At 35.0% G+C, this 12,423-nt stretch overlaps 1 protein-coding gene and 1 pseudogene across 17 annotated transcripts in view; one reads left to right on the forward strand and one right to left on the reverse strand.

Annotated features, from left to right (window-relative positions):
* BBS9 (Bardet-Biedl syndrome 9) overlaps positions 1-12,423 on the forward strand; it is a 348,483-nt gene that overhangs the window by 94,704 nt on the left and 241,356 nt on the right. For all 17 annotated transcript variants that reach the window (XR_005652755.1, XR_005652751.1, XR_005652752.1 and 14 more), the window contains 2 exons: positions 2,139-2,322; positions 2,953-3,082. Coding sequence is in view for 12 of the 17 variants with exons in the window: in XM_039862697.1 (XP_039718631.1) it covers positions 2,139-2,322; positions 2,953-3,082 (314 nt within the window). In the remaining 5 variants the exon portion in view is untranslated. The remainder of the gene's footprint in view (positions 1-2,138; positions 2,323-2,952; positions 3,083-12,423) is intronic.
* LOC120602432 (COMM domain-containing protein 6-like) lies at positions 1,122-1,460 on the reverse strand (annotated as a pseudogene).

A 12,423-nucleotide genomic window follows, 5' to 3' on the forward strand; every position in this document is an offset into this window, starting at 1 on the left:
ATTTCTCAATGGCTGGAGCAATCATATCACTCATCTCATTTATTTTCTGTCATTAAGGGATTGCTGTCATTTGTTGTATAATATCCAGTGCCTGGCAAACTGTTGTTTCATATATTTTTTCCATGTTGTATTAGTTTCAGGTGGGATGGTAAATTCTTTTCTTATTACTCCATGTTGGCTGGAAATGGAACAATTTTTAAATTATCGTTCTTAGTAAATAAACCTCGGTGTTGAGACTTATTAATTTAGAATGTGATATATTTTCCTAAGGGGAGGTCACAAAAGGTGGTACTCAGTAAATGCTGAATAGGAAGTATTGAATGGGGGGATCTCAGCCTGCAGCCTTGGAAACCTGATCTGCCTGCCTAGTCAGTGAACCGCCCTCTCTCAGAGTCAAGGACACATCACCCCAAGTTTCAGACACTGATATGTAATGCTAGAATGCCAGCCCATTAAAACGTAATGAGAAATGTAACTGCCCTTGGACTGGCATTCATGCCTGTGTCCAGTGGGATCTTTAATTCAAGTAAGCTACACTTGAATTAAATGGTAATCAAGTGAATTCTTGGTGTCGAATCCTTTTTAAATCAGGCTATTTGTTTTCTTGCTATTGAGTTGTCTGAGTTCCTTATGTGTGTTTGGATAGTAACCTTTATTGGATATATGGTTTGCAAATACTTTCCCCCATTCCGTAGACTGTCTCTTCATTCTTTTGATTGTTTCCTTTGCTGTGTAGGAGCTTTTTAGTTTGATGAAATCCCTATTTTTACTTTGGTTGTCTGTACTTTTAGGGTCATATCCAAAAAATCATCACCCAGGCCAATGTCAGGAAGATTTCCTCTATGTTTTCTTCTAATAGTTTTACAGTTTAATTTCTTATGTTTAAGTCTTTAATATGTTTTGAGGTGATTTTTGTATATGGTGTGAAATAGGGGTTCAGTTTCATTCCTCTGCATGTGGATATCAAGTTTTCCCAAAACCATTTTTTTGTCTGATATTTTATTATTTGAAAAAATTGAAAAACAATAAATATCATTTGATCCTTAGGCAGCTTTGTTACAAAAAGTGAAGTCCATGATTTCAGAACGATGATAGCCATTTATCAACCAAATAATCAGTTTTCACACAGTTTCACTAATTGCAGCAACTTCTTTGAACTGTCTGTAGAAATTCAGAAACTGTGGAGTTGTCATTTCAAAAGACTTATTCTTTATTTGCCACTTTCAGCATCACTGCAACTTAAAGATACTTAAATGATCTGCAACTGTCCGAGCTCATGGCCATACCCAGCTTCCACTGAAAATCCAGAAACTGGTTGGTGACCTTGGCCTTAGCATCCAGCTGCAGCTTGCTAGACCCCTCCATGGCAAGTGTCCAGGGCTTGAACCACCGACTCTGGTGGACACTCCCGGAGCCACCAACATTTCCGTTTCCAAAACCATTTTTTGAAGAGACATTTCTTTCCCCACTGTATATTCTTGATACCTTTGTGGAACATCAATTGACTGTAAATGCATGAAATTATTTCTAGGCTCTCTATTCTGTTCCATTGGTCTAGATGGCAGGTTTTTATGCCAGTACTGAGCTGTTTCGATTAGCATAGCTTTGTAGTATATTTTGAAGTCAGGTAGTGTGATGCCGTCAGCTTTATTCTTTTTGCTCAATATTGCTTGGGCTATTTGGAGTCTTTTGTGGTTCTTTCTGAATTTTAGGATTTTTTTTTCTATTTCTGTGAAAAATACCATTGGAATTTTGATAGAGATTTGAATCTGTAGATCACTTTGGGGAGTAGTATAGACATTTTAATATTCATCTAATCCATGTACAAACATATCTTTCTATTTATTTGTGTTCTTCAGTTTTCTTTCATGAAGGTTTTATAATTTGCAGTGTGCAGATCTTTGGTTAAATTTATATGAATATTTTTGAGGCACCGAATGGCTAATATTGTCTGGTAAAAGATGGGGCAAAAACTACTAGAGTATATAAATATGGTCATAGCAAAAAAAAAAGTGAATTAGGATTAGCCAATCTTTATATCTGCTTTGTTGTATAGAACTTTCTTAATTGTAGTAATATGAAAGTAACTGGAATATTGTTTTTAGCAACTAAATTGATCCTTAGGTTCTCCTTTACAGGTAGATTGGACTCTCAATATTGGAGAGCAAGCCCTTGATATATGTATTGTCTCTTTCAATCAGTCGGCATCTTCTATTTTTGTTCTTGGTGAAAGAAACTTTTTTTGCCTGAAGGATAATGGACAGATTCGATTCATGAAGAAACTTGATTGTAGCCCAAGTTCTTTTCTCCCATACTGTTCAGGTATGTAGATTTTCTTTTATCTTTCTCATATGTCAAGGTATATACATCAGAAAAAAGCCAAACTCACACATTTTAAAATTCTAGGAAAATAGTTTTATGCTGAACATGTAATGGAAATTTTAACTTTTAAAGTTTGAAAAGAAGTTTGATATAAAACACACATTAGAGTTGGTCAGTCATTTTACTTTGTACAAAATAACTTGTGGAATTGGCCTCAGGCATACATTACTGCTTTCCAAAATGTGTCTGTTCAAGATGCTTCTAAGAGAACATCAGACTCTTTTATAAGCAGAATGGAGTATAGTGATGCCTAATAGAATGACTTATCTGTAGTGAATGCCCAGTAAATCATTAGCTTAAATGTGTTAAATATTAATGAAATCCATGCTTCCTAGATGAAATGCAAAAATGTTGGCTGCTATCTAGTTATAGTTTCCAAGTCTATAATTTTTCTTTTTGATATTGGTAGCTCGAAGTTAAAAAATAATGTTGTATCACTTAAAATCTTTATGCATTAACATCAAGATGTTGTAATTAGTTCGTATCATAAATCTCCTAAAGGGGATATAATATACTGTTGCAGATGGCTGTTTTTTTTTATTATTGCCTTTTTCTGTCTTTACCCTACAGTTTCTGAAGGAACAATAAATACTTTGATTGGAAACCATAATAAAATGTTGCATATTTATCAGGATGTGACACTGAAGTGGGCCACTCAGCTTTCTCACATTCCTGTGGCAGTAAGAGTGGGCTGTTTACAGTAAGTGATTTAATTTAACACAGTTTTTTTTTTAAAGAGGATTCCTTAGTCAAGGAATTCTCTAGAAGTTTTATGAAACAATGGCAAGTGATTTTACTAAAAAATGACAATTGACATTGTAGTGTGAGTGTCAGCAATGGAAATAATTTAAACTATAACCGTTATTGGTAAAGAAGGATATAAAAGACCTTCATTGGAATCATTAATCATTTTTATTTAGTATCTCTAGATTAGAGATACTAAATAAAAATCTCAGTAAATGTATAAAAACACACTTTCTATAAAGCTTCATAGGTTCTCAGATCTATCATTTCTGCTTATTATATCATTTTATTGGACATTTAAAAACCATATATAGGCTTCTTCAGTGACACCTATAGTATCTGATCAGTATAACCAAACCCCCCAAATTAAGAGGTTGAATGTTACATACCACATAATGACATTTTGGTCAATGATGGTGGTCCCATAAGATTATAATGGAGCCGGACAATTCTTACAGTTTAGTGACATTGTTGCTGTTGAAACATTGTAGCACAATGCGTTACTCATGTTTTTGTGGTGATGCTTGTGTAAACAAACCTATTGCGCTTCTAGTTGTCATATGAAAGTATAACACATATAATTAAGCATAGTACATAATTCTTGATAATAAATGACTGTGTTACTGGTTTACATATTTACAGTACTTTTTATTTTAGAGTGTACCTTTTCTACTTATAAAAAAAGTTTGCTGTAAAACAGTACACCCTCCTGTGTTGGCAGCAGCCTCATACATCTTGTGTTTACCAGGTCTCTCGATTGCATCATTTTTTCTCTGAATCTTGTGTTGTTTCGTTCATCATGGCCCTTAAGCATGCACAATTCACTGGTAATGTTGCCAGTAAATGACCACATCTAGTGATTGAACTGGAAATGAAATTAAAAATGATTAAAGACTATGAAGATAGAAAATCAGTGATGAGTGTTGCTTGCCAGTCAGGTGTGTCTCATTCTGCCATAGCTATGATCTTGAAGAACAAGAACAAAGTGACAGAAACTGTTAAAGACCTGTTTTATTGAAGACAATGAGACGAACAAAAATTTAAGAAGTGCCTAAATGGAGACTCTTCTCGTGACCTGGATTGAAGACCAGACACAGAAACCTTTCTCTCTCAGCACCATGGCAATCATAGCCAAAGCAAAAAGTTTGTTTGTGCTGTTGAAAGAAAAACTGGACCCGACTACAATGTTGAATTTACTGTTAGCCCTAGATGGTTTGAATCCAGAGCTAGAATGATTTTTCATTATAATATTGCAAAAATGAGTGATGAGTGTGAGTGCTGATGTGAAGGCAGCTGAAGAATTTTTGGAAACTCTGTGTAAGTGATTGTGGAGGAAAATTACTTACCAGAGCAAATATTCAACGTGGTTGAACCTCCCTATCCTGTAAATGGATGCCTGAAAGGACTTTCATCCATAAAGGGGGACAAGTCGTTAACTAGGTTTCAAGATTTTTATGGACAGGATAACAGTTTTGCTTGGGGCCAATGTTGCAGGCTACAAATTGAAACCCTTTGTGATCTGGCCCAGTGAGAACCCCAAGGACTTCAAGGATATGAGTTAGTACTCAGTGCTGCGGTGCTACAAGAGCAATAAGAAGCCGGGGACGACATAGCTCCTCTTTTCCGATGTCCTCTTGGATTGCTTTGCCAACGAAATGGAAAAGTACTGTTTGGAGAATTAAATACCTTCCAAGATACTGCTTATTATTGATAATGCTCCTGGATATCCTCTTTTTATTGGTGATCTTTATCCCACTATCAAAGTTGTGTTTCTTCCTCCAAACACCACCTCTTTGATCCAGTAATTATAATAACTTTTAAGGCTTACTACTTATGTGGCAGCCTGACCCTGTCTGGACATTTCCTGCTCGAACAAGTTTGTTTTTGATTGTCCCCCCGTCTTCCAAGAATTCTCTGGCTGACTTGAGTTTTCTTGTAGCTTGCTGACCAATCAATGTTCTTCCTTATATCTGTAGCTTTGTAGGAATGACAAGACTGTATAAAACTGCCCGTTATGTTACAATCGGGGCTCAGCCTTTGAGTAAGAATCCGCTGAGCCGGTGCCGGCATCAGTAAATGGTACTTCCTGATTCTAGCCTCGATGTCCTGTCTCTCCATTTGAGAATCCCGCAACATTTTAAGAGGATCTTTGCTCAGGCTATTGTGATAACTTAGGAAAAGACTGAAAAGATGCTGATACAATTCTGGAAGGATTAAACATCTATGACTGCATCAAGAACCTGCTTGGGTTTGGGGTGATGTCACGAAGATGTGTATGAGTGGCATCTGGAAGAAGACACTCAAGAGGTTTGTCCGTGACTTCAAAAGATTTTCCAAGGCTAAGGGAGTTGCAAAAATCAACAAGGCTGTGGTTGAGATGGCAAGTGACTTTGACTTGGGACTGGATGGGGCTGAGTTGCTGCTGGGGTGGCTCGGTGGCTCCTGAGGAACTGACTAATGAGGAGTTGTTGGAACTGGAACAGGAACACATTGCTGAAGAAGAGGCAAAAGAAAAGGAAACTGCAGGACAAGGAAAGAACCCCCAAGAAAATTCATAGTGAAATGTTTAGCAGAAGCTTTTTTTGACCTCCTTGAGAACATAGACTCCAGCACTGAAGAGTTTTCATTAATAGAGAGGAACGTTCATGACGCATGATCTCCCTACAAGCATATTTATGACGGAAAAAAACAGCAAGCAAGCCATCATGGACATATTGCTGAAAAGAATGAAACCTTCTCAAGAAGAACCTCAGGCACGTCCTTTGGGAGGTATTCTAGAAGAAGGCACTGTCATCCGAGGCGTGACAACTCCATGCATGTTATTGTCCCTGAAGACCTTCCAGTGGGACAAGCTGTGGAGGTGGAAGACAGTGATATTAATGACCCTGACCCTGTGTAGGCCAAGCTAATGTGTGTTCGTGTCTTAATTTTTATCACAAAAGTTTTAAAAGTAAAAAAAAAAGAAAAATTAAAAATAGAAAAGTGCTTACAGAATAAGAATATAAATATAAAGAAAAAATATTTTTGTAAAGTTGTATAAAGTATTTGTTTTAAGCTAAGTGTTATTACAAAAATGTTGAAAAGTTAAAAAATTAAAAATTTTTGAAGCAAAGTAGTTACAGTAAGCTAAGGCTATTATTGAAGAAAAAATATTTTAAAATAAAGTTACCGTAGCCTAAGTGTACAGTGTTACAAGGTCTGCGGTAGTATGCGGTAACGTGCCAGGCCGTCACACTCACTCACCCTCTCTTACCGACAAAACCCAGAGCAGTTTCCAGTCCTGCAGGCTCCGTTCATGGCAGGTGTCCTATACAGGTGTACCATTTTTTATCTTTTATGCCATATTTTTACTGTACCTTTTCTATGTTTAGATATACAAATACCTACTATTGTGTATAGTTGCCTACAGTATTCAGTACTGAAACATGCTGTACAGATTTGTAACCTGGGAGCAATAGGCTATACCATAGAGCCTAGGTATGAAGTAGGCTACATACCATCTAGGTTTGTGTAAGTGTGCTTTATAATGTTTGTACAGTGACGAAATCAGGTAATGACACATTTCTCAGAATGAATCCCTGTTGTTAAGTGATGCATGACTGTATTATTATTGAAGCTCAATTAAGGGCATTCATATTTGCATTAATAGTTACTCTGAAACCTGACTACTGGAAAAATGGAAACACTTTTGAAAACATTGATTATTTAAAAAAGAAGTTGGTTTTCTCATGCTTTATGAGAAAAATGCCATATAATTGTAAGTGCCTATGCACTTAACACAAATTATAGTTATTTTGAATCTGAAGAAAAATTAAAAAATTTGAAGTTGGCTTTTGCAGTGTCCACCAAATGGTGTTTTAAATCCAACCAAACATGTAGACTCACCAGATATTTTATATCAGGTTTACTTAGAAGGATTTAGAACAAACAGGAAAAACATCTTGCTAGCAGGGCAATGTCAAGTATTTATCTTCTGGAAGAGTGATTCTTGTAGCAGTCCATATATCCATCCAAGAGCTGTTCTCTTTGGCCCCCCCAAGAGACAGCTCAGGTGGAAGAAGACAGACCTGTGCTGGTGGGTATGCGGCCCATCTTGACGTATAATCTCCATGCCCTTCGGGAGCCACTGTCTTTAAATACTGAAAAGTCATGATGGTTTTTATATGTAGCTGGGGCATGGGGGAGTGAAGGATAGAAAGACTTTACTGAGACCATTTAGTTGAAATACTTATTTTGCACGTATATTATTTATAAGGGACGTGCCTATTTCAAGAATCACCATACTCAGAGAGGCTCAAAGATAGGGTTTCTCGGTAGCTACTTACAGTTAATTTATAATTTCTGATCCAGATTCAACTTAGAAGTCACGGGTTCAATAGTAACTGAAATTATTGTGAGTACAAAGCCAAATTTGCATATAGTGTGCCTCAAGATTCTTATATTCAAAAGTAGCCTGTCACATTTAAACTTAGGTACTTGTGAGTGAAACTTCTATTTTTCATAGCTTTTTCAAGATTATAATTATGAACAATTAAGTACAAATACTGCCGTTAATGATTTCTACAGTTAATATAGCAATAACTTTTAATTATCAATTGGAAGGTGTTTCTTATTTTACATCCTTTAACATAAAAGTATAAGATTAGGCTGTTTGAAAGAATTTAATCATAATTTATGGTAGAATTTTAAAAGTGATTATTAGTGACTCAGTTATAGCCTATTTATATTTAGAAGTTATTATTTTGAAATTAGAAGCAGTGAAATAAGTTCACTCCTGGTTTTTATTACCTTTTGGGTTAAACTTTTTTGGTAGAAGCTTCTTGGCTGAATGTGTTTATTTGTAAAGGAAATTGCTGCTATTTTAATATGTTTCTTTCAGTGAATAAGAAATATTGGATTTGGATCAAGTTGATGCAATTATACTTAATAACAGCATTTTGCTCAGAAACTGAGATGCTTTATTTCCTCCCACTCCCACCCACTTGGCAGCCCTAGTCCTCTCTACCTTGTTTGTTATAAACCAGTTCTAAATATATCTGTTTCCTCCCTTCTTTTCAGGGTAAATGGCATTCTTGATTAGATAGCGTTCTTTTAGTTTAATTGTTTTAATTTTTGTGGATTAGACTATAGGAAGGTGAAATAAGCATACAGTTTACAGAATCAGAAGCGCCTGAATGTGATAATGTTCTTTAAATTTCTTAGCTATTATTATTTTCTATTTATTGCATGAAGTTAGCTATGGAAGCCTGGCCAAATATCTTACCTCTGCCGTAGTCAGTTTCCCAAATAGCTAATAAAGATCACTTATCGGCAATGTTATTTTCTCTAGAGATATGAAATATACCTAAAAGTAGAAGTGTATCTGAGTGAACGTTCAAAGCGATGGTAGCCTTTCCAAACTTTAGCTGGCAGCCATAGCCATTTTGCTTTAAAATCTGGTCGCAGCTAATTTTTAAGTGTAAATGATTTGGTCTAGTACTTAGGTATTTTTCTTCCTGGGCTAGATCCACAAAAGTAATTTCTTTATAACCGTCACTGTTTAACATTTTGTTTTTTAACTTTCATTGATATAATATTCTTGATCAGAATGTGTTCCTCATTCCTTTTCTGGATTTTCAGATTCCATCTATCTTTGAATCCTAGCTCAAGTCACCTAAATAAGCCTTCTCTACCCACCCTGGTCTCTTTTTTTCTGAATTTTTGTAATATTTATATTATGTTGATATAATTATATTATAATATATTATAATATATATATATTGAGTGCTATTTGATTTTCCTGACTTCTTAACTCGATCATACACCCCCTTAATGTAGAGACTTTCTCTACTTTGGCATATCACACTGACTAATCAGTCAGAAAGCTGGACATATGGTACATGCTCAGTAAATACACAAAAGTCATTGTGGTTTGTGTGTGTTAGGAGGAGGGGTGGCTAGGAAGACCTTAGAAAAGCTTTTAGTTGAAAAACTTTTTTTAAATATGAAAAAATTGACTCAGAAGGATATTATTTCTTTGAAAACAAATTTATTAGAGTTTTTAAATTTCAGAGTGACTTTCTTTTTTAGTTTTAACTTTTGCTGTTAATTGTCATTTTTTTTTCTTGTGCTTTGTGGAAAGAGAATGTTGGCCTATATATATACTTTTTGCTATGTTATAATTTTAAGGATTTCCTTTGTGGTTTAATACTCCACATAAATTTTGTAAATATTCCTGGAATTAGGGTCAAGCATAAATTCTGTTTTCAGAGCTTCAGCATTCTTCTTCTTCTTTTAACAGTCCGGAGGTCTTTTATTTTTTCACACCCATGATGCCACGAATCCAGGGGAAACGGGTTCCGGCAGGTCAGGCTCCTTTCCTCTGGCTCTCGCAGTGGGCTTCTCTGGGTGGAGCAGGCTGGCGCTTCAGTTGAGCCCAGGTACCTTTCTGTTTGGCTTCCTTCTTTTTCTGATCATTTTCCTTCACATGTTTCAGGAAGCTGTTTGGGCTCTTAGAGTGCTTACTATGCTCAACGTGTCAACGTGCGCATTAATTCCTTTGGTAGGAATCTTGCCCTTAACCTGTTTACAACAATGCCAGTAGCATCCTGGGTGACACTGTCGACTCTTCCAGTTTTGCCATGGTAACTTGGTGGGGCATTCCTTTTTGAACAGTGCCCATTCCCTTGATGTCTACAATATCGCTGTTCTTGTACATTTGCATGTAGGTGGCCAAAGGAACAAATCCGTGTTTTCTAAAGGCCTAGAGAACCAATAGCAGGTGCCTCTTCTCTTTCTCTTTGGGTTGATCATTTTGGCGAATTACTGGAAAGCGGAGATTCCAGCCTAAATGAAAGCAGACTTGCTGCGTTCTTACTGATATTTTCTTCTATTGATATGTCGTAGCTCAGAAGTAGAAAGTTAATCTCGCATTATTATATCGTTATGTCAATTTTTTGTTGCATAGCTAAGTATCTTTATATATTGTAGTTTTATGTATTCAGCTTATATTGATGAGTTATATATTGGTGAGTTTTTAAAATATATCAACATAAAATGACCTTTTTTTGTGTTCTCCTTTAATGTTCCTTTGCTTCTTTGTTTTGTTTGCGTCAATTTCATTTTGTTGTTAATTATTGATATGCTGTTGCTTATGCTTTAACCTGTAACTTCATTGTGGATGCGTCTCTTGTAAACAGAATTATTGGGTATATCCACCCATTTTGAAGACCACTATTCTTTAATTAACTCATTTACAATTGTTATAATCAATGTACTTTGTCATTTTTCATCTTGTATGATATTCCCTATTTTTTATACTATTTCCTTTGGTTTCCATCTCTAACGTGTGAGTTGGGGTTTCTTTGTATTCAGATTCTCCCATTGTTTGGGTGATACATACAAATACACCTCTTTTCTTTATTTCTATTAGTGTTTACTTTTCGGTTTTGCCATAATTCAAACATGGAATGAATCTTTCTCTCTGTGATGGGCCAGGTGTTCAATGTGCTTTTTCTCTTTCTTCCTATTTCCCCTTCCCCCACCACCACCAGCACACACAGACATGGGCGTTTACGTGTGCTCGTCGTCATACTCATACACCCCTGTACACCCACACTCGCTTCACTGTTTGTTCTTTGCTACAGTAACGTAAAGTTTTAGCTACAGATTATTGTCGTTAAACTACGCTAATGTTTTTTAAGAATGTTTTAAAATTTGTATTCCCTTTTTACCTAGACCTGAAGTAATTTTATGTTTTTTTCTGTATCTGTTGAAGATTGTGAATCTTCTTATATCATGAATTACAATTATTTTAACTTATTAATTTTGCTCTATGTCTCAATAGGCAGATTTAATGTTCCCAAGAATGGTATAGGATGTTATACCGTATGGTAAAAATGTATTGTCATATTTTCCCTTCAAACTTCGTTAATGTTGCTCTTTTCTTTTTTAAAAAAATAACTTTTGTAAAAAAGAATAACTGTGATTTTGGTAAAAGATATAGAACTGCATTATTTAAAACTGAAGTATTGTTTATAGGTAAGAAAGCAAAAAATAAAACTAACTACTCTTCCACTAAAGTAACCTCAACCTTACTACCTAGAATTAACATTTGCTAGCACCTGCTAAATGTCAGGCCAGATATTTTAATCTACATATATGCAAATATAGGCATAGATTAAAATCTACAAAATTTATGTTTTTTAAAATGTAAATTTATTTCATTATATTCTAACAGAAAAAAGAAATAGATGAAATAGAAGGAATAAATAAATTTTACATAAATGTTTTTCACAACAATATGTTTTAATTTCAAAAAGACCCCTTTGAGTAAAAATAGAAAAAAAGTAAAAGGTTGAGAATTTCTTAAAGCTGCGTTTCAATTTTTGGCAGTGTCCTTTGCCTCCCTGTCAGAAAGATAAGAAAAGCAGCACACTTATGCTTTCTTCTTACCCTCTTCTAGCCAAGTTCTGATATTATTGGTATCTTATTATTTATTTCATCAAAGCTTAAAAGATTTACAAACATTTTCGTAATCACAGTTTTCACAGCCCTTTCAGCCTATCCATATATCTAAAGGAACTCATAACTCGTCACCAATTCTTGTACTATTTCCAAATTATCTTGATTCACTTCTTGATTAGTTAAATTTAATCATCTGGAGGTTTTTGAGGACAGCCTTATAAGTCTTTTTGCATTCTTGAGAATCGTTTATTGCTTTTATACCTGAAGATCATCTTAGCTCCCCTAAGAATTTTGGACATTCCATTTGGTATTGACAGTTTCTGTGGAAAAGTCTGAGGTTGGCTTAAAATTTTTAAACATCTTATTGAGTGAATTACTTTTCTGTCTTGATGCTCATAATCTGACTTATCTGACTAATCTGACTTTTAATCCTTAAAGGACTGAAAATTCACTGGTGTAATTTAACAGTGGACTAATTCTGTATCAGTTTGTTCTGGGACAGAATAAGATTCGAAAGATTCAAGTTTTTATTCAAGGAAATGTTCTTCCATTATACCTTTGAATATTGGTTCTGCTCTACTAGTTTAGTTTTCTTAATATCATTATTATATGTTAGCTCTACCTTATCTTCCAAATCTAGCACCTCCTCATTATTTGTATATATTTTCCCATTTTGATTTGTGTGATTTTGTACATGTGTCTCCACCATGTTCTTCAGTTTATTTTTAGTTTATTCTATTTTTTCTTGTTATTGCTCCTAATATGGCTTTTATCCCTGTAGCTTTTGTTTGAACTTTTCAAACAAAGAGAAAATTATTTCTTTCAGTTCACTGATACAATTCTATTTGACTG

This window comes from Pteropus medius, unplaced genomic scaffold, assembly GCF_902729225.1.
Source record: "Pteropus medius unplaced genomic scaffold, Ma_sr-lr_union100, whole genome shotgun sequence".
NCBI lineage: Eukaryota > Metazoa > Chordata > Mammalia > Chiroptera > Pteropodidae > Pteropus > Pteropus medius.